Source organism: Oncorhynchus mykiss, chromosome 9 (assembly GCF_057628025.1).
Source record: "Oncorhynchus mykiss isolate SJ-2025 chromosome 9, ASM5762802v1, whole genome shotgun sequence".
NCBI lineage: Eukaryota > Metazoa > Chordata > Actinopteri > Salmoniformes > Salmonidae > Oncorhynchus > Oncorhynchus mykiss.
Genome location: NC_143030.1, coordinates 82,552,633 through 82,575,346, shown reverse-complemented (window position 1 = coordinate 82,575,346; position 22,714 = coordinate 82,552,633). Strand labels below are relative to the sequence as shown.

At 46.3% G+C, this 22,714-nt stretch overlaps 1 protein-coding gene across 3 annotated transcripts in view; it reads left to right on the top strand.

Moving 5' to 3' along the window:
* LOC110531294 (ubiquitin-like modifier-activating enzyme 1) overlaps nt 1-22,714 on the top strand; it is a 51,530-nt gene that overhangs the window by 15,366 nt on the left and 13,450 nt on the right. For all 3 annotated transcript variants that reach the window (XM_036973638.2, XM_036973637.2, XM_036973636.2), the window contains exons 6-18: nt 1,466-1,663; nt 1,921-2,053; nt 4,255-4,352; nt 4,717-4,863; nt 7,339-7,515; nt 10,407-10,517; nt 10,818-11,035; nt 11,315-11,496; nt 16,101-16,297; nt 16,783-16,847; nt 17,220-17,415; nt 18,946-19,020; nt 19,331-19,520. In XM_036973638.2, coding sequence (XP_036829533.2) covers nt 1,466-1,663; nt 1,921-2,053; nt 4,255-4,352; nt 4,717-4,863; nt 7,339-7,515; nt 10,407-10,517; nt 10,818-11,035; nt 11,315-11,496; nt 16,101-16,297; nt 16,783-16,847; nt 17,220-17,415; nt 18,946-19,020; nt 19,331-19,520 — 1,987 coding nt within the window. The remainder of the gene's footprint in view (nt 1-1,465; nt 1,664-1,920; nt 2,054-4,254; nt 4,353-4,716; nt 4,864-7,338; nt 7,516-10,406; nt 10,518-10,817; nt 11,036-11,314; nt 11,497-16,100; nt 16,298-16,782; nt 16,848-17,219; nt 17,416-18,945; nt 19,021-19,330; nt 19,521-22,714) is intronic.

Sequence of the window (22,714 nt, the reverse complement as noted above, 5' to 3'; positions counted from 1 at the left end):
AGGCTGTGAATCAGGCCTTTGTGGTTGAATTGCTGCAAAGAAAACACTACTAAAGGACACCAATAAGAAGAGACTTGCTTGGGCCAAGAAACACGAGCAATGGACATTAGACCGGTGGAAATTTGTCCTTTGGTCTGATGAGTCCAATTTGGAGATTTTTAGTTCCAGCCGCTGTGTCTTTGAGACGCGGTGTGGGTGAACGGATGATCTCTGCATGTGTTTCCCCCACCGTGAAGCATGGAGGAGGAGGTGTTATGGTGTGGAGGTACTTTGCTGGTGACACTGGCAGTGATTTATTTAGAATTCTAGGCACACTTAACCGGCATGACTACCACAGAATTCTGCAGCGATATGCCATCCCATCTGGTTTGTGCTTAGTGGGACTCCCATTAGTTTTTCAACGGGACAATGACCCAACACACCTCCAGGCTGTGTAAGGGCTATTTGACCAAGGAGAGTGATGGAGTGTTGCATCAGATGACCTGGCCTCCACAATCACCTGACCCCTCAACCCAATTGAGATGGTTTGAGATGAGTTGAACCGCAGAGTGAAGGAAAAGCAGCCAACAAGTACTCAGCATATGTGGGATCTCCAATACTGTTGAATAAGCATTCCAGGTGATTCTGGTTGAGAGAATGCCTAGAGTGTGCAAAGCTTTCATCAAGGCAAAGGGTGACTACTTTGAAGAAACTCATATTTTGATTTGGTTTAACACTTTTTTTTGGTTACTACGTGATGCCATGTGTTATTTCATAGTTTTGATGTCTTCACTATTATTCTACAATGTAGAAAATAGTTTTTTTTTTAAATAAAGAAAAAAAATTATAATCATTGACTGGTGTTGTGTGATAAATAAAATGAAGTACAATTCCATGTGAATTCACAATGCCCGTTACTGACCTGCACGACCTCTACTGTACCTCAACTCCAACTATAAGGCTATTTCCTTCTCATTTAACCTCTCAAAGTGTTCCTGTACAGGACTTCGCTGCCGGCGCTTGCCTTCCTCTGCTGTTTGTCCAACTGTTAACGGTGAAGAGCCAATTTCTGAGTGTCAAGATTAGATTCCGCTAAGAATCAACTCCTCTAAGATTCAGTATTTTTTTGGGGAATGGGAGAACAGTGATTTTAGTTACTTCCAAGAACACACAAACGCATCCTTCATCGCGAGGGACTTAGAGCGAGGCGAGGGGAAACGGTATTGGCAGGTCGGCCACCAGGCTGACAGTCAAGAACCGTGCGCTAGGCCTGTCAATCAAATGCTGCATCTAGCAATTTCTTGGCCTTCAATATCTTGCAACTTTAGAAAAGCAGGGCCCATCACCATTTGAATAGGCTTAAGATATTCTACACGCGACAGACTGAACACACCGTCCATCATTAGGGAAGAGCAGGGGCACAGTCATTAGTTCCTTTTAATGTCGTGTACTATAGCGCGTGTGATAACGCGTCTCTGTGTTGTAGGTTGTGGTCCTGACCAACTCCCCTCTAGAGGAGCAGCAGCGTGTTGGAGACTTCTGTCACAGTAACGGCATCAAGCTGGTGATCGCTGACACACGGGGACTCTTCGGACAGCTCTTCTGCGACTTCGGAGAGGAGATGCTGGTGATCGATACCAACGGAGAGCAGCCTCTCTCTGCTATGATCTCCATGATCACCAAGGTTAGTGCCCTAGATCCCTACGCCCTAGATCCTACTGCTGTCATCACCCAAGCTGGTATCCTACTAGATAGATCATATCTGGTTGGTGTACACGTATCTGATTACCACTCATCTAGGTTTTCTATGTTGTGCTGACTCATACCTGCTTCAGAGTAGTTTCTGTCTTTGTAGGGGACATTTTGTGCCTATCAAATCCCCCTCTCTTGTCGGTGTAAGACGCCCCTAGTCATCTCAATCTCTCGTGTGTGTGTGTGTAGGACGCTTCAGGCGTGGTGACGTGTCTAGACGAGGCGCGCCACGGGTTTGAAAGCGGAGACTTCGTGACCTTCACCGAGGTCCAGGGCATGACGGAGCTCAACGGCTGCCAGCCAGTAGAAATCAAGACCCTGGGTGAGTCCTATTTTATACGGCTGCCAGCCAGTAGAAATCAAGACCCTGGGTGAGTCCTATTTTATACGGCTGCCAGCCAGTAGAAATCAAGACCCTGGGTGAGTCCTATTTTATACGGCTGCCAGCCAATAGAAATCAAGACCCTGGGTGAGTCATATTTTATACGGCGGCCAGCCAATAGAAATCAAGACCCTGGGTGAGTCCTATTTTATACAGCTGCCAGCCAGTAGAAATCAAGACCCTGGGTGAGTCATATTTTATACGGCTGCCAGCCAATAGAAATCAAGACCCTGGGTGAGTCCTATTTTATACGGCTGCCAGCCAATAGAAATCAAGACCCTGGGTGAGTCATACTTTATACGGCGGCCAGCCAATAGAAATCAAGACCCTGGGTGAGTCCTATTTTATACGGCTGCCAGCCAGTAGAAATCAAGACCCTGGGTGAGTCCTATTTTATACGGCTGCCAGCCAATAGAAATCAAGACCCTGGGTGAGTCCTATTTTATACGGCTGCCAGCCAATAGAAATCAAGACCCTGGGTGAGTCCTATTTTATATTACATATTTTAACATTACAATTTAACACAAACATTTTGGTTAATACAATATGTAAGTCAGTCCTCTTCCTCTAATGAAGGGATGATGATGCAATCATTGCAAGGAAGGAAATCTGATTTCATTGGTCCTCAACCCGCGGCTGTCCTTTAGTTGGTCCCCAACACGCGGCTGTCCTTAAGTTGGTCCCCAACACGCGGCTGTCCTTTAGTTGGTCCCCAACACGCGGCTGTCCTTTAGTTGGTCCTCAACCTGCGGCTGTCCTTTAGTTGGTCCCCAACACGCGGCTGTCCTTTAGTTGGTCCCCAACACGCGGCTGTCCTTTAGTTGGTCCTCAACCCGCGGCTGTCCTTTAGTTGGTCCCCAACACGCGGCTGTCCTTTAGTTGGTCCCCAACAGGCGGCTGTCCTTTAGTTGGTCCCCAACACGCGGCTGTCCTTTAGTTGGTCCCCAACACGCGGCTGTCCTTTAGTTGGTCCCCAACACGCGGCTGTCCTTAAGTTGGTCCCCAACACGCGGCTGTCCTTTAGTTGGTCCCCAACACGCGGCTGTCCTTAAGTTGGTCCCCAACACGCGGCTGTCCTTTAGTTGGTCCCCAACACGCGGCTGTCCTTTAGTTGGTCCCCAACACGCGGCTGTCCTTAAGTTGGTCCCCAACACGCGGCTGTCCTTAAGTTGGTCCCCAACACGCGGCTGTCCTTTAGTTGGTCCCCAACACGCGGCAGTCCTTTAGTTGGTCCCCAACACGCGGCTGTCCTTTAGTTGGTCCCCAACACGCGGCTGTCCTTAAGTTGGTCCCCAACACGCGGCTGTCCTTAAGTTGGTCCCCAACACGCGGCTGTCCTTTAGTTGGTCCCCAACACGCGGCTGTCCTTCAGTTGGTCCCCAACACGCGGCTGTCCTTCAGTTGGTCCCCAACACGCGGCTGGCTGTCCTTTAGTTGGTCCCCAACACGCGGCTGGCTGTCCTTTAGTTGGTTCCCAACACGCGGCTGTCCTTTAGTTGGTCCCCAACACGCGGCTGTCCTTTAGTTGGTCCCCAACACGCGGCTGTCCTTTAGTTGGTCCCCAACACGCGGCTGTCTTTTAGTTGGTCCCCAACACGCGGCTGTCCTTTAGTTGGTCCCCAACACGCGGCTGTCCTTAAGTTGGTCCTCAACACGCGGCTGTCCTTTAGTTGGTCCTCAACACGCGGCTGTCCTTTAGTTGGTCCCCAACACGCGGCTGTCCTTAAGTTGGTCCCCAACACGCGGCTGTTCTTTAGTTGGTCCCCAACACGCGGCTGTCCTTTTAGTACCTTTCGTTCAGTATAGTGGAGTTAGCTGAGAGTTTGCCTGCTGCACCAGAGCGATTTAAATCTGAAGCATGCGTTGCCATTGAATATTTCCCGGCTGAAAGGTGAACCACTTTCGTATGACCGTTTAACCCGAGTTGAACTTGGATGGCCAAAGTTACCTCGCAAACTACTCAAACCTGCTTCCCAGGATACCCTTCAGTTTGTGTCGTCGCGGGCTGCTGCCGCGGTCACCGGGAACCGGGCTGCGGTCACCGGGAACCGGGCTGCTGCCCCGGTCACCGGGAACCGGGCTGCATCTTCTAAAGTCATTCTCTTCCATTCATCCATCTCTCCGTCCCTCTCTCCGTCCAGGCCCCTACACCTTCAGTATCTGTGACACCACAGGTTTCGGCGACTACGTCAGGGGGGGCATCGTCTCTCAGGTCAAGATGCCCCAGAAGGTGGTCTTCGTAAGTACCTCCACATTGTCTTCATGTCATGGTGTCGATGGCCAGGTACTTCGTGGATCATTTTTGAACATGTGGTGGTTCTCATTAGAACATTTTTTTTTGTCTGCGTTTACACAAGCAGTCCAATTCTGATCATTTGCCCTTATTATGTACAAGAGTTGATCTGATTGGTCAAAAGACCAAGTGTTAGTGTTAAACAAATAAACAGAGTGGGGCAACACAGCCTCTTTTACTGGGACTCTTGTAATTTCCCATCTGAATGCATATGGCTTTTCCACAAGTAGTTATCCTGTCAACTACTAGCCAGACGCTGCTCTTTCTCTGGCTCTTATCCCTGTCGTTCTCTCCTCCCCCCTCTCTGTAGAAACCCCTGACTGCGTCCATGGCAGAGCCAGAGTTTGTGCTGACAGACTTTGCTAAGTTTGAGCGACCAGGACAGCTTCACCTGGGCTTCCAGGCTCTACACAGCTACCAGAGGAAACACAGCAGGCTGCCCAAGCCCTGGTGCCAGGTACACACACACACACACACACACACACACACACACCTGTACCTGGGCTTCCAGGCTCTACACAGCTACCAGAGGAAACACAGCAGGCTGCCCAAGCCCTGGTGCCAGGTACACACACACACACACACACACACACACACACACCTGTACCTGGGCTTCCAGGCTCTACACAGCTACCAGAGGAAACACAGCAGGCTGCCCAAGCCCTGGTGCCAGGTACACACACACACACACACACACACACACACCTGTACCTGGGCTTCCAGGCTCTACACAGCTACCAGAGGAAACACAGCAGGCTGCCCAAGCCCTGGTGCCAGGTACACACACACACACCTGTACACACACACACCTGTACCTGGGCTTCCAGGCTCTACACAGCTACCAGAGGAAACACAGCAGGCTGCCCAAGCCCTGGTGCCAGGTACACACACACACACACACACACACACACCTGTACCTGGGCTTCCAGGCTCTACACAGCTACCAGAGGAAACACAGCAGGCTGCCCAAGCCCTGGTGCCAGGTACACACACACACACACACACACACCTGTACCTGGGCTTCCAGGTTCTACACAGCTACCAGAGGAAACAGCAGGCTGCCCAAGCCCTGGTGCCAGGTACACACACACACACACACACACACACACACCCCTGTACCTGGGCTTCCAGGCTCTACACAGCTACCAGAGGAAACAGCAGGCTGCCCAAGCCCTGGTGCCAGGTACATACACACACACACCTGTATACATACACACCCCTGTACCTGGGCTTCCAGGTTCTACACAGCTACCAGAGTAAACAGCAGGCTGCCCAAGCATCGGTGCGTCAGGCTTAGTAACTTCTTATGCTTTATTTTTTTCCCTTGTGTGGAAAAAAACGCAGACTTCTGCATTAATGCGGCCCGTAAGTTTAACCTGTTAGTTATCTAAGTGTCTGAATTAACAAGGTGACTGGGCGTCCTAGTGTGTTGGCTGTCTGCCGCGTTTGAGAAGGTTGGCTGTCTGCCGCGTTTGGGAAGGTTGGCTGTCTGCCGCGTTTGGGAAGGTTGGCTGTCTGCCGCGTTTGGGAAGGTTGGCTGTCTGCCGCGTTTGGGAAGTCAAAGCCCTTTGGATGAGTTCCCTGTACAGATGCCAATATCTTGATTTCTTTGCACACACACACAGCGTGTACACATGCTGCTCCAGAGACAGTACTGTTCATTTCATATTTTATTTGTCACATACACATGGTTAGCAGATGTTAATGTGAGTGTAGCGAAATGCTTGTGCTTCTAGTTCCGACAGTGTAGCAATATCTAACAAGTAAACTAACCTAACAATTTCACAACTACTGTCTTATACACACAAGTGTAAAGGAATGAAAGAGTATGTACATAAGGATATATGAATGAGTGATGGTACAGAGCAGCATAGGCAAGATGCAGTAGATGGTATCGAGTACAGTATGTACAAATGAGATGAGTAATGTAGGGTATAAAGTGGCATAGTTAAAGTGACTAGTGATACATGTATTACATCTAATTATTAAAGTGGAGCAGCCCCTCACTGTGATGGCTGTTAGATTTGAGTCTGTGTTGGCAGCGGCCCCTCACTGTGATGGCTGTTAGATTTGAGTCTGTGTGTTAGCAGCAGCCCCTCACTGTGATGGCTGTTAGATTTGAGTCTGTGTGTTTGCAGCAGCCCCTCACTGTGATGGCTGTTAGATTTGAGTCTGTGTGTTGGCAGCAGCCCCTCACTGTGATGGCTGTTAGATTTGAGTCTGTGTGTTGGCAGCAGCCCTTCACTGTGATGGCTGTTAGATTTGAGTCTGTGTGTTGGCAGCAGCCCCTCACTGTGATGGCTGTTAGATTTGAGTCTGTGTGATGGCTGTTAGATTTGAGTCTGTGTGTTGGCAGCAGCCCCTCACTGTGATGGCTGTTAGATTTGAGTCTGTGTGTTGGCAGCAGCCCCTCACTGTGATGGCTGTTAGATTTTTCGGTCGCTCCTACCTATTTATGTATGACTGAGTTGAACTGCCTGTCTTGCCAATTTGTATATTTTTTCTGTTTGTGCACGTTAGCGTATTTAGCTAGCAGCCTCCATGTACATTTGCTGTTACTTATGCAAATGTTATCTTTCTGGTAATAGACACCCAATGGGCTTTTTGTGTGTTTTCTGGCACCCCCTTGTGTACGAAGCCGGTAATACTGTAAATCCAAGGACGATAGAAGGAATGGCGATATGTAAATCTGGTTAGCGCTCAACCCTACCTGACACACACTGATAATCCCATTCATTTCCATTGGACTGGTTATTTGTGGAAAACTCATGCAGGATCTTGTGACTGAGTAAATATGTTCAGCTTATTTTCTATTTCCCTAGTGTGTTTTTTAGCTTCTTTATTCTAGTTATTTAGTAGCACCCACTAGCTTTTTAGCTGCCATTCAAAAAGTTTGAGTGCTTTTAATGTACTGCTTTTCTGTGTGTTCCAGGCTGATGGAGAGGAGTTGGTGTCCCTGGCTAAAGAGGTTAACTCCGGCCAGACGGGGTCAGCCAAAGTGGACGAGCTGGATGACAAACTCATTAAGAAACTGGCCTTTGTCTCCGCCGGCGACCTGGCACCACTCAACGCTTTCATTGGTGGACTGGCCGCACAGGAAGTTCTGAAGGTAAGGAGCCGCTCACTTCCGGTCAGAACTGTTTCTGCTCTCTGATGTGTTCCTACTGCTCTTTATGTCCGACACCTTGTTACTGTGGGGGAGAGAATCATGTTTGGTTTATTTCACATTTATTTAACCAGGTAGGCCAGTTGAACAAGTTCTCATTTATTTAACCAGGTAGGCCAGTTGAACAAGTTCTCATTTATTTAACCAGGTAGGCCAGTTGAACAAGTTCTCATTTATTTAACCAGGTAGGCCAGTTGAACAAGTTCTCATTTATTTAACCAGGTAGGCCAGTTGAACAAGTTCTCATTTATTTAACCAGGTAGGCCAGTTGAACAAGTTCTCATTTATTTAACCAGGTAGGCCAGTTGAACAAGTTCTCATTTATTTAACCAGGTAGGCCAGTTGAACAAGTTCTCATTTATTTAACCAGGTAGGCCAGTTGAGAACAAGTTCTCATTTATTTAACCAGGTAGGCCAGTTGAACAAGTTCTCATTTATTTAACCAGGTAGGCCAGTTGAGAACAAGTTCTCATTTACTTAACCAGGTAGGCCAGTTGAACAAGTTCTCATTTATTTAACCAGGTAGGCCAGTTGAGAACAAGTTCTCATTTACTTAACCAGGTAGGCCAGTTGAACAAGTTCTCATTTATTTAACCAGGTAGGCCAGTTGAGAACAAGTTCTCATTTACTTAACCAGGTAGGCCAGTTGAGAACAAGTTCTCATTTATTTAACCAGGTAGGCCAGTTGAGAACAAGTTCTCATTTACTTAACCAGGTAGGCCAGTTGAGAACAAGTTCTCATTTATTTAACCAGGTAGGCCAGTTGAGAACAAGTTATATGTACATGTAGGTAGCTTTATTAAAGTGACTATGCATAGATAATAACAGAGTAGCAGCAGCGTAGAAGACGGGGGTGGGGTTCAAATAGTCTGTGTAGCCATTTGATCAGCTGTTCAGGAGTCTTATGGCTTGGGAGTAGAAGCTGTTTTAGAAGCCTCTTGGACCTAGACTTAGCGCTCTGATACCGCTTGCCGTGCGGTACTGGAGAGAACAGTCTCACTGTTGGCTGGAGTCTTTGATCATTTTTAGGGCACCACCTGGTATAGAGGTCCTGGATGGCAGGAAGTTTGGCCCCAGTGATGTACTGGGCTGTTCGCACTACCCTCTGTAGTGCCTTGCGGTCAGAGGCTGAGTAGTTGCCAAACCAGGAAGTGATGCAACCAGTGCAACCATGCTCTCGATGGTGCATCTGTAGAACCTTTTGAGGATCTGAGGACCCATGACAAATCTTTTCAGTCTCCTGAAGGGGAATAGGTTTTGTCGTGCCCTCTTCACGACTGTCTTGGTGTGTTTGGACCATGCTAGTTTGTTGATGTGGACAACAAGGAACTTGAAGCTCTCAACCTGCTTCCACTACAGCCCTGTCGATGAGAATGGGGGCGTTCTCGGTCCTCCTTTTCCTGTAGTCCACAATCATCTCCTTTGTTTTGATCACATTGAGGGAGAGGTTGTTGTCCTGGCACCACACTGTCAGGTCTCTGACCTCCTCCCTATAGGCTGTCTCATCATTGTCGGTGATCAGGCCTACCACTGTTGTGTCATCAGCAAACTTAATGATGGTGTTGGAGTCATGCCTGGCCACTCAATCATGGGTGAACAGGGAGTACAGGAGGGGTTATGAGCACGCACCCCTGAGGGGCCCCTGTGTTGAGGATCAGCGTGGCGCATGTGGTGTTACCTACCCTCACCACCTGGGGGCGGCCCGTCAGGAAGTCCAGGATCCAGTTGCAGAGGGAGGTGTTTAGTCCCGGGATCCAGTTGCAGAGGGAGGTGTTTAGTCCCAGGATCCAGTTGCAGAGGGAGGTGTTTAGTCCCAGGATCCAGTTGCAGAGGGAGGTGTTTAGTCCCAGGGTCCTTAGCTTATTGATGAGCTTTGAGGGCACTATGGTGTTGAACGCTGAGCTGTAGTCAATGAATAGCATTCTCGCATAGGTGTTCAATATGTGTTATTTGCCTCAAAACTAGAATGAAAGTAGTTTAGCTCGTCTGGTAGGCTCGTGTCACTGGGCAGCCGTACTGTCTGGAGTCATCCTATCTAACTAGCCTGACTAAGGATGCTGCAGAGCTGTCTGACTAAACTATGTATTATCTCTACCACCTCACGTTATCTCTGTTCTTCCTGTACTTTACTGTCTCTAGTCCTCCTATTTAGCTAGCCTGACTAAGGATGCTGCAGAGCTGTCTGACTAAACTATGTATTATCTCTACCACCTCACGTTATCTCTGTTCTTCCTGTACTTTACTGTCTCTAGTCATTCTATTTAACTAGCCTGACTAAGGATGCTGCAGAGCTGTCTGACTAAACTATCTCTACCACCTCACGTTATCTCTGTTCTCCCCGTACTTTACTGTCTCTAGTCATCCTATCTAACTAGCCTGACTAAGGATGCTGCAGAGCTGTCTGACTAAACTATGTATTATCTCTACCACCTCACGTTATCTCTGTTCTCTGTAGCAGGTGTAAACGTGTATCCGTCCAGAGATATTCCTCATGTGGTCTGTGTGTATCTAACCGACCCTAGCAGGTGTAAACGTGTGTCTGTCCAGATTGTCTGTATATAATGACGAGATGCTCATGTCTCTAACAATGGAAGTCGTTGTCCCAAAGCCAGGACGTTAGGCGACAAGCTGAGATCCAAAATAATCCCAAAGAAACTCATTGATCTTATTTTGGACAGATTCTGATCAGTCTCAGAGCTGGAAAAAGTCCATTGTAGTTCATTACCATGTTTGTGCGCTGAATATTTGCTTAATGAGAACTACAACTCCCTACAGGGAAGTTCATGCCCATAATGCAGTGGCTGTACAGTATTATAACTGTGTGTGTGTCCTAGGCGTGTACAGGGAAGTTCATGCCCATAATGCAGTGGCTGTATTTTGATGCTCTGGAGTGTCTGTCTGAGGAAGAGGGAGGAGCCATGCTCACTGAGGAGGACTGTGCCCCTGTGAGTATACCCCACACACACACACACACCTACCCCACATACCCACACACACACCTACCACACACACTAGCTGGTTGGGTCGTGATTATCATATGCGTAAATATTTAGTTCTGTTGTGTCTTGTATGACACATCTTTTTTTTTATTAACGATATGATTGATTTATCACACTAACACAACCCACTCACTCACTCACTCACACGCACACATCCAGACCCTGCAGATACAGAACACATGTTGTTTATGAAGTATAAAACCCCTCCCCCTCTAAACCCCTCCCCCTCTAAACCCCGCCCCCCAGAGGAACAGCCGTTATGACGGCCAGATCGCTGTGTTTGGCTCCCAGCTGCAAGAGGAGTTGGCTAAACAACGTTACTTCCTGGTTGGGGCTGGCGCTATTGGCTGTGAGCTGCTGAAGAACTTTGCCATGATTGGATTGGCCAGCGGGGAGGGTGAGGTCATCGTGACGGACATGGACACCATAGAGAAATCCAACCTCAACAGACAGTTCCTCTTCAGGTGAGAGAGGAGGAGGAGACTAGTACCATGAGGAGGTTTTATATAATGTGTGAAAAGCCCATCTCTTTTATCTTGGCCTTCAGTCAGTGTTTTGACTGTTATGGACATTGTATGTGTTCCTAATGACACCCTGTTTACTTTATAGTGCCCTACTACTGATCTGGGGTCATTTCATAGTGCCCTATACAGGGAGGACGATACCATGTAATTATTCATCTTTAGTCACTTATTTTGTAAAGTGTTGCGTGTTTAAATAGTTGTGATTTGGTTTGTATTCAGGCCGTGGGACGTGACGAAGATGAAGAGCGAGACGGCGGCGGCGGCGGTGAAGCAGATGAACCCGTCCATCCGGATCACGGGACACCAGAACCGCGTCGGGCCCGACACCGAGCGAGTCTACGATGACGACTTCTTCGAGAGCCTCCACGGAGTCGCCAACGCTCTGGACAACGTTGACGCACGTAAGACGCGCCCTAAAGACTTCCTGTTCCCATTTGTTGCTGTGTGTAAAGTACGGAGGTAGAACATAGACTTCCTGTTTCTTCAGGACCAGTTGCTGCCACACATGATAAAACAGGGTGATATATTTCTGGGGTTTACATGGTAAAACAGGGTGATATATTTCTGGGGTTTACATGGTAAAACAGGGTGATATATTTCTGGGGGTTTACATGGTAAAACAGGGTGATATATTTCTGGGGGTTTACATGGTAAAACAGGGTGATATATTTCTGGGGTTTACATGGTTAAACAGGGTGATATATTTCTGGGGGTTTACATGATTAAACAGGGTGATATATTTCTGGGGTTTACATGATTAAACAGGGTGATATATTTCTGGGGTTTACATGGTAAAACAGGGTGATATATTTCTGGGGGTTTACATGATTAAACAGGGTGATATATTTCTGGGGTTTACATGGTAAAACAGGGTGATATATTTCTGGGGGTTTACATGATTAAACAGGGTGAGATATATATATATTTCTGGGGGTTTACATGGTAAAACAGGGTGATATATTTCTGGGGGTTTACATGGTAAAACAGGGTGATATATTTCTGGGGTTTACATGATTAAACAGGGTGATATATTTCTGGGGTTTACATGGTAAAACAGGGTGATATATTTCTGGGGTTTACATGGTAAAACAGGGTGATATATTTCTGGGGTTTACATGGTAAAACAGGGTGATATATTTCTGGGGTTTACATGGTAAAACAGGGTGATATATTTCTGGGGTTTACATGGTAAAACAGGGTGATATATTTCTGGGGTTTACATGGTAAAACAGGGTGATATATTTCTGGGGTTTACATGGTAAAACAGGGTGATATATTTCTGGGGTTTACATGGTAAAACAGGGTGATATATTTCTGGGGTTTACATGGTAAAACAGGGTGATATATTTCTGGGGTTTACATGGTAAAACAGGGTGATACATTTCTGGGGTTTACATGATTGATGGGGCAGGCAACAAGCTGAGGTCCAAAATAAACACAGAGAAACTCATTGGACTTATTGTTGACACATGTTGGCGACAGTGAAACCTCTCGCTTTGCCTCTTTCTCCCAAGCCCCTCCCCCTACAACTCACAACAGCAAAGATGAGAGCTCACTTCCTCTCTGAAAACAAGCCGTTTCAACTCCCTATGTGCTGTAACAGAGGATAAATGCGTCCTGTTTGTCTTAACTGCTCAAATTGCGTGCTGAACAGACCATACTAAAACGTGTGTGTGAACATAGGTTCTGGGAAATGAATGTTCAGTCTGTTACGCGCATTGTTACAGTACCACATACTGCTAGCAGCATTTTATCCAAAGGCCGTTATACTAGCTGTCTAGTCCGTGTTTTAGCTACTCACCGGGACGTGGGCTTGAGAGAGTGTTCATGTATGGAACGCCGTTTGGGTCTTTACGTGCCAAAAAAAAGATAAGTAAGCGTTTTAATTCGACACGATTCTATTATAGAACGTTGTGTGTGTGTGATGAATTAACACGTGCAAGACAAGCGCCGCTACTACTATCAGTAGCACTGTCAAAGCTGTACAAAGTCTGCAAACAAGCACACACCGGCCACGAACTATGTGTTTACAATACCGCAATGGGAATAAGGCATTATTTGTTTGACCGCAACTTCTGGGGTAGCTAGCTTTAGCTTGGTAGCTGGCTTTAGCTTGGTAGCTGGCTTTAGCTTGGTAGCTGGCTTTAGCTTGGTTGCTGGCTTTAGCTTGGTAGCTGGCTTTAGCTTGGTAGCTGGCTTTAGCTTGGTAGCTGGCTTTAGCTTGGTTGCTGGCTTTAGCTTGGTAGCTGGCTTTAGCTTGGTAGCTGGCTTTAGCTTGGTTGCTGGCTTTAGCTTGGTTGCTGGCTTTAGCTTGGTAGCTGGCTTTAGCTTGGTTGCTGGCTTTAGCTTGGTTGCTAGCTTTAGCTTGGTTGCTGGCTTTAGCTTGGTTGCTGGCTTTAGCTTGGTTGCTAGCTTTAGCTTGGTTGCTAGCTTTAGCTTGGTTGCTGGCTTTAGCTTGGTTGCTGGCTTTAGCTTGGTTGCTAGCTTTAGCTTGGTTGCTAGCTTTAGCTTGGTTGCTGGCTTTAGCTTGGTAGCTGGCTTTAGCTTGGTTGCTAGATAGCACCAATGCAACCAGCCTGAAAACAATGACCAGTAGAAACTGCAGTCATTTTCATTATTCTTAGCAATGATTTAGGAATCCTTGTGAGTAAGTATTAGCTAGGTTGCCACCTGTTGTTCACCTATTGAAATTGAACTTCAGTTCATTAAAATAAATAGTTAGCCAGCTACTTAACCCTGTTGCCCATAAGCAGCCAGCTAGCTTCATCTGGCTAGTGAGGCTCGACTGGACCGGGTAATGTGTTGTGAAGCTAGACACAATAAGAATTAGGCACAATAGTGGAATTTGTGGTTTGCCGTCCAAATAAAATACCTCTTTGAAAGTGACGCGGAAGGTTACAATTGGTGGAATCGTGCCATATTTAGACTAGATAATGTCAAACAAGGTTGGAATGTGAAGCATTGAAATGGGGTATCAGTCTACCCAAGATATGCTTTCCCAATGTCCTCATCAGGTATCTGACTCCAAAACATCCACACAGTATTGTTTTTCCTTGGGGATAGTTTTCAATACACATCGGTTGACAATAAATGTGGCTCAATTCAATTCAGTTGTTTCAGGGTCCCGTAATGCTCTCTGGGTGTCACTGAGTAGACTGATGCCCCATGTTATTGATCCACAATCCATAGGTAAGGCTGTACAGTGAAATACGGATGCCCCCAATGCAATTCTAAAGTCTAATACATCCAGTGTGATTTCAACAGATATTCGTCAAATTAACAAATTATTGTCTCTTCTGTAACATTCCAAGCTCGTTTAGCATGATCTATTTAATTATGGGAATATTATATTTGTTGACATTTGTATCACTGTCAATTTACATACTTTTATTTTGAAGGCTAACCGCAAAGTCCACTATTGTGGCTAATCCTTATTGTGGCTAGCTTCACATAGATGGGTCTGACCACCATTAATCAAATAAGAACTAAGGTTATTTTAGATGATGACACCTAGCTATATAGCTAGCTAACTATAGCTACTGAAACAGATGTTGTTTTGCTGTGTTTTTGGGGAAGCACATTGTTTGTCTCCATGAGCTAGCTAGCTTTTTTTAAAATGACCAGCACTGTAGGTGAGCGAGACAACTTTACCAGCATCATAGCAGACGTATTGATGAATCCCTGTGACATATGAAATACGAGTGACGCTGTAATCAATGTGTAATAACTACATAAAAAAAATGACCTGTAACTTCTTCTTTAAGAGGCTCCTCTGTCCTCCACTCGTTACCTGTATTAATGGCACCTGTTTGAACTTGTTATCAGTATAGCAGACGTATCGATGAATCCCTGTGACATATGAAATACGAGTGACGCTGTAATCAATGTGTAATAACTAAAACGTATGAACGCGTTAAATGTATTATGTGACGTCATATTCAGGTCCTGATTGGTCAACAAGCTTATTTTGACACGTCAAAGTGTTATTTTGATGTTTTATCTCTTTTTGACACGTAAAGACCCACACGGCGTTCCATATTAATGAGACCCGTGTTGATGTTCTATAGCCTAATGCCTGCTACGTTATTAGTGAATGTACATTATGCGTTAGGGGACATTTATAACAACAACAACAAAAAATGGGGAATTTTTATAAACATAATTAAAAGCCAGATCAGTGATTTATTTCAAATAAATCAGGTTCAACTATTTTTGATAAAATAATTCAATGATCGGTGTGTTTTCTGGTTGTGGAAACCTGATGGAGTCTGCAAAAGACCTGAGACTGGGACGGAGATTTGTCTTCCAACAAGACAATGATCCAAAACATAAAGCAAAATCTACAATGGAATGGTTCAAGAATAAACATATCCAGGTGTTAGAATGGCCAAGTCAAAGTCCAGACCTGAATCCAATTGAGAATCTGTAGAAAGAACTGAAAACTGCTGTTCACAAATGCTCTCCATCCAACCTCACTGAGCTCGAGCTGTTTTGCAAGGAGGAATGGCAAATAATGTCAGTCTCTTGATGTGCAAAACTGATAGAGACATACCCCAAGCGACTTACAGCTGTAATCGCAGCAAAAGGTGGCGCTACAAAGTATTAACTTAAGGGGGCTGAATAATTTTGCACGCCCAATTTTTCAGTTTTTGATTTGTTAAAAAAGTTTGAAATATCCAATAAATGTTGTTCCACTTCATGATTGTGTCCCACTTGTTGTTGATTCTTCACAAAAAAATACAGTTTTATATCTTTATGTTTGAAGCCTGAAATGTGGCAAAAGGTCGCAAAGTTCAAGGGGGCCGAATACTTTCGCAAGGCACTGTATATATCTATATATATAGATATTTATAGATATATATAGATAGATAGATATCATGAATAGGACACATGTCAGATTTCCTTCTGCGTTACGGAGATTATGTGCCAAAATGTCTCATTTTTGAGTTGACTGATTGTACAGGGCCATACTTTTAGTTTGTCATATTCCTTCTCTCTCCTGTAGGTATGTATATGGACCGGAGGTGTGTCTACTACAGGAAGCCCCTGTTAGAGTCTGGGACTCTGGGTACCAAGGGAAACGTCCAGGTGGTCATCCCCTTCCTGACAGAGTCATACAGCTCCTCCCAGGACCCCCCGGAGAAGTCCATCCCCATCTGCACACTGAAGAACTTCCCCAACGCCATCGAACACACCCTGCAGGTAACACACACACACACACACACACACTCCCTGCAGGTAACACACACTCCCTGCAGGTAACACACACTCCCTGCAGGTAACACACACTCCCTGCAGGTAACACACACTCCCTGCAGGTAACACACACTCCCTGCAGGTAACACACACTCCCTGCAGGTAACACACACACACACACACACACCCTGCAGGTAACACACACACACACCCTGCAGGTAACACAATACAGGAGAAGAGTACTTGTCCATTGTCCCATAGCAGTTTGGGTTTGAGTGACTCAAGAGCAAAGCAGGCATATTTTCTAATCAGACCTGGGATTCAAACCGGCCACGCTCCATCCTTCTCTATCCTGGGGGACTAACGTCCTCTATATGCAGTGTGTGTGGTAACTCTCTCGTCTCTCCCTCGTCTCCAGTGGGCCCTGGGGGACTGACGTCCTCTATATGCAGTGTGTGTGGTAACTCTCTCTCTCTCTCCCTCGTCTCCAGTGGGCCCGTGATGAGTTTGAGGGTCTGTTTAAACAGCCTTCGGAGAATGCCATGCAGTACCTCACGTAAGTCTACCTGCTGTGGTTGTGTCGTGTGTTTGTGTTATCTACCTTTTTTAGTTTGAATGAAGGCGGATGTTATCTTCATGTCAAATCACTAGTTGACAACCCCATTGCCTTTTTTTGGGATTGATTGAGACATGAACAGTAGTTGCTCACGGTGATAATTATTCCGGTGTTCTGTGTGGAGCCACCGCAAAGAGAAATGCATCAGTTATAAATACGGTTTTTCCAATGAACTCTCCGTCTCTCTGTGGCGTCTGAAACAATTTCTAAGTTGTCGTAGTCTCGTGGTTCTGATACTCAGACCCAGATATGAGGTGTTGGAGGCCGTCTGGACCAGTTTAGTATCGGCTGTGTTGATGTTTCCTGACCTAGTGATGCTAAGTTCCTGGAGAGGACCCTGAAGCTGCCTGGAGCCCAGCCTCTAGAGGTGTTGGAGGCCGTCTATAAGAGCTTGGTGACGGACTGCCCTCACAGCTGGGCCGACTGTGTCATCTGGGCTCGCCACCACTGGCAGTGTCAGTACAGCAACAACATCTGTCAACTACTGCACAACTTCCCCCCAGAACAGGTACATGGAGCACTGTTACACACACACACACACACACTGTTACACACACACACACACACACACTGTTACACACACACACACACACACACACACACACACACACACACACACACACACACACACACTGTTACACACACACACTGTTACACACACACACACACACACACACACTGTTACACACACACACACACACACACTGTTACACACACACACACACACACTGTTACACACACACACACACACACTGTTACACACACACACACACACACACTGTTACACACACACACACACACTGTTACACACACACACACACACACACACACACACACACACACACACACACTGTTACACACACACACTGTTACACACACACACACACACACTGTTACACACACACACACACACACACACTGTTACACACACACACACACACACACACACACACACACTGTTACACACACACACTGTTACACACACACACTGTTACACACACACACTGTTACACACACACACTGTTACACACACACACTGTTACACACACACACACACACTGTTACACACACACACACACACACACACACACTGTTACACACACACACACACACACACACACACACACACACACACTGTTACACACACACACACACACACACACTGTTACACACACACACACACACACACACACACACACACACACATACACACACACACTGTTACACACACATACACACACACACTGTTACACACACACACACACACACACACACACATACACACTGTTACACACACACACACACACACTGTTACACACACACACACACACACACACACACACACACACACACACACACACATACACACACACACTGTTACACACACACACACACACACACACACACACACACACACACACACACACACACACACTGTTACACACACACACACACTGTTACACACACACACACACACACTGTTACACACACACACACACTGTTACACACACACACACACACACACACACACACTGTTACACACACACACACACACACACACTGTTACACACACACACACACACACACACTGTTACACACACACACACACACACACACACTGTTACACACACACACACACTGTTACACACACACACACACACACACACACACACTGTTACACACACACACACACACACACTGTTACACACACACACACACTGTTACACACACACACACACACACACACTGTTACACACACACACACACTGTTACACACACACACACACACTGTTACACACACACACACACACACACACACACACACTGTTACACACACACACACACACACACACACACTGTTACACACACACACACACACACACACACACACACTGTTACACACACACACACACACACACACACACTGTTACACACACACACACACACACTGTCACACACACACACACACACACTGTCACACACACACACACTGTTTGAATGTGGTTTTGTTGTACTGATATCAATGCTCTTCTCTCAGCTGACCAGCTCTGGCGCCCCCTTCTGGTCCGGTCCAAAGAGATGTCCTCACCCTCTAGAGTTCAGTACCAGCAACGTGAGTCCTTTACCCCGTCTCCGCCCTGTCCCCGTCTCCCCCCCCTGTCCCCGTCTCCCCCCCCCTGTCCCCGTCTCCCCCCCCTGTCCCCGTCTCCCCCCCTGTCCCCGTCTCCCCCCCTGTCCCCGTCTCCCCCCCCCCGTCCCCGTCTCCGTCCCCGTCTCCCCTGTCCCCGTCGTCCGCCCTGTCCCCGTCTCCCCCCCCTGTCCCCGTCTCCCCCCCCCTGTCCCCGTCTCCGTCCCCGTCTCCCCTGTCCCCGTCGTCCGCCCTGTCCCTGGTTGGAGACCGTCTCCTCTCTCTCCCTCTCTAGCACCTCCATATGGACTATGTGATGTCAGGAGCCAACTTGTTTGCCCAGTCGTACGGCATGCAGGGCTCTACCGACCGTGTCGGCGTGGCTAAGATCCTGGACAGCCTATCGGTGCCCACCTTCGTCCCCAGGTCAGGGGTCAAGATCCACGTCTCCGACCAGGAGCTGCAGAGCGCTAACGCCAACGTCGGTGAGGATGGGATTGATTTTATTTGAAAAGGAAACGTCTATGGAAGGCTGCTCCAGACAATGGGGTCTAGTGATGTATAAACACAATGGGGTCTAGTGATAGTCAACCTTCTCCCTGTAGGGATGTATAAACACAATGGGGTCTAGTGATAGTTAACCTTCTCCCTGTAGGGATGTATAAACACAATGGGGTCTAGTGATGTATAAACACAATGGGGTCTAGTGATAGTCAACCTTCTCCCTGTAGGGATGTATAAACACAATGGGGTCTAGTGATGTATAAACACAATGGGGTCTAGTGATAGTCAACCTTCTCCCTGTAGGGATGTATAAACACAATGGGGTCTAGTGATGTATAAACACAATGGGGTCTAGTGATAGTCAACCTTCTCCCTGTAGGGATGTATAAACACAATGGGGTCTAGTGATGTATAAACACAATGGGGTCTAGTGATAGTCAACCTTCTCCCTGTAGGGATGTATAAACACAATGGGGTCTAGTGATGTATAAACACAATGGGGTCTAGTGATAGTCAACCTTCACCCTGTAGGGATGTATAAACACAATGGGGTCTAGTGATGTATAAACACAATGGGGTCTAGTGATAGTCAACCTTCTCCCTGTAGGGATGTATAAACACAATGGGGTCTAGTGATGTATAAACACAATGGGGTCTAGTGACAGTCAACCTTCTCCCTGTAGGGATGTATAAACACAATGGGGTCTAGTGATGTATAAACACAATGGGGTCTAGTGATGTATAAACACAATGGGGTCTAGTGATAGTCAACCTTCTCCCTGTAGGGATGTATAAACACAATGGGGTCTAGTGATGTATAAACACAATGGGGTCTAGTGATAGTCAACCTTCTCCCTGTAGGGATGTATAAACACAATGGGGTCTAGTGATGTATAAACACAATGGGGTCTAGTGATGTATAAACACAATGGGGTCTAGTGATAGTCAACCTTCTCCCTGTAGGGATGTATAAACACAATGGGGTCTAGTGATGTATAAACACAATGGGGTCTAGTGATAGTCAACCTTCTCCCTGTAGGGATGTATAAACACAATGGGGTCTAGTGATGTATAAACACAATGGGGTCTAGTGATAGTCAACCTTCTCCCTGTAGGGATGTATAAACACAATGGGGTCTAGTGATGTATAAACACAATGGGGTCTAGTGATAGTCAACCTTCTCCCTGTAGGGATGTATAAACACAATGGGGTCTAGTGATGTATAAACACAATGGGGTCTAGTGATAGTCAACCTTCACCCTGTAGGGATGTATAAACACAATGGGGTCTAGTGATGTATAAACACAATGGGGTCTAGTGATAGTCAACCTTCTCCCTGTAGGGATGTATAAACACAATGGGGTCTAGTGATGTATAAACACAATGGGGTCTAGTGACAGTCAACCTTCTCCCTGTAGGGATGTATAAACACAATGGGGTCTAGTGATGTATAAACACAATGGGGTCTAGTGATAGTCAACCTTCTCCCTGTAGGGATGTATACACAATGGGGTCTAGTGATGTATAAACACAATGGGGTCTAGTGATAGTCAACCTTCTCCCTGTAGTGATGTATAAACACAATGGGGTCTAGTGATAGTCAACCTTCTCCCTGTAGGGATGTATAAACACAATGGGGTCTAGTGATGTATAAACACAATGGGGTCTAGTGATAGTCAACCTTCTCCCTGTAGGGATGTATAAACACAATGGGGTCTAGTGATAGTTAACCTTCTCCCTGTAGTGATGTATAAACACAATGGGGTCTAGTGATGTATAAACACAATGGGGTCTAGTGACAGTCAACCTTCTCCCTGTAGGGATGTATAAACACAATGGGGTCTAGTGATGTATAAACACAATGGGGTCTAGTGATAGTCAACCTTCTCCCTGTAGGGATGTATAAACACAATGGGGTCTAGTGATGTATAAACACAATGGGGTCTAGTGATAGTCAACCTTCTCCCTGTAGGGATGTATAAACACAATGGGGTCTAGTGATGTATAAACACAATGGGGTCTAGTGATGTATAAACACAATGGGGTCTAGTGATAGTCAACCTTCACCCTGTAGGGATGTATAAACACAATGGGGTCTAGTGATGTATAAACACAATGGGGTCTAGTGATAGTCAACCTTCACCCTGTAGGGATGTATAAACACAATGGGGTCTAGTGATGTATAAACACAATGGGGTCTAGTGATAGTCAACCTTCTCCCTGTAGGGATGTATAAACACAATGGGGTCTAGTGATAGTTAACCTTCTCCCTGTAGGGATGTATAAACACAATGGGGTCTAGTGATGTATAAACACAATGGGGTCTAGTGATAGTTAACCTTCTCCCTGTAGTGATGTATAAACACAATGGGGTCTAGTGATGTATAAACACAATGGGGTCTAGTGACAGTCAACCTTCTCCCTGTAGGGATGTATAAACACAATGGGGTCTAGTGATGTATAAACACAATGGGGTCTAGTGATAGTCAACCTTCTCCCTGTAGGGATGTATAAACACAATGGGGTCTAGTGATAGTCAACCTTCTCCCTGTAGGGATGTATAAACACAATGGGGTCTAGTGATGTATAAACACAATGGGGTCTAGTGACAGTCAACCTTATCCCTGTAGGGATGTATAAACACAATGGGGTCTAGTGATGTATAAACACAATGGGGTCTAGTGATAGTCAACCTTCTCCCTGTAGGGATGTATAAACACAATGGGGTCTAGTGATGTATAAACACAATGGGGTCTAGTGACAGTCAACCTTCTCCCTGTAGGGATGTATAAACACAATGGGGTCTAGTGACAGTCAACCTTCTCCCTGTAGGGATGTATAAACACAATGGGGTCTAGTGATGTATAAACACAATGGGGTCTAGTGACAGTCAACCTTCTCCCTGTAGGGATGTATAAACACAATGGGGTCTAGTGATAGTCAACCTTCTCCCTGTAGGGATGTATAAACACAATGGGGTCTAGTGACAGTCAACCTTCTCCCTGTAGGGATGTATAAACACAATGGGGTCTAGTGATGTATAAACACAATGGGGTCTAGTGATAGTTAACCTTCACCCTGTAGGGATGTATAAACACAATGGGGTCTAGTGATGTATAAACACAATGGGGTCTAGTGACAGTCAACCATCTCCCTGTAGGGATGTATAAACAG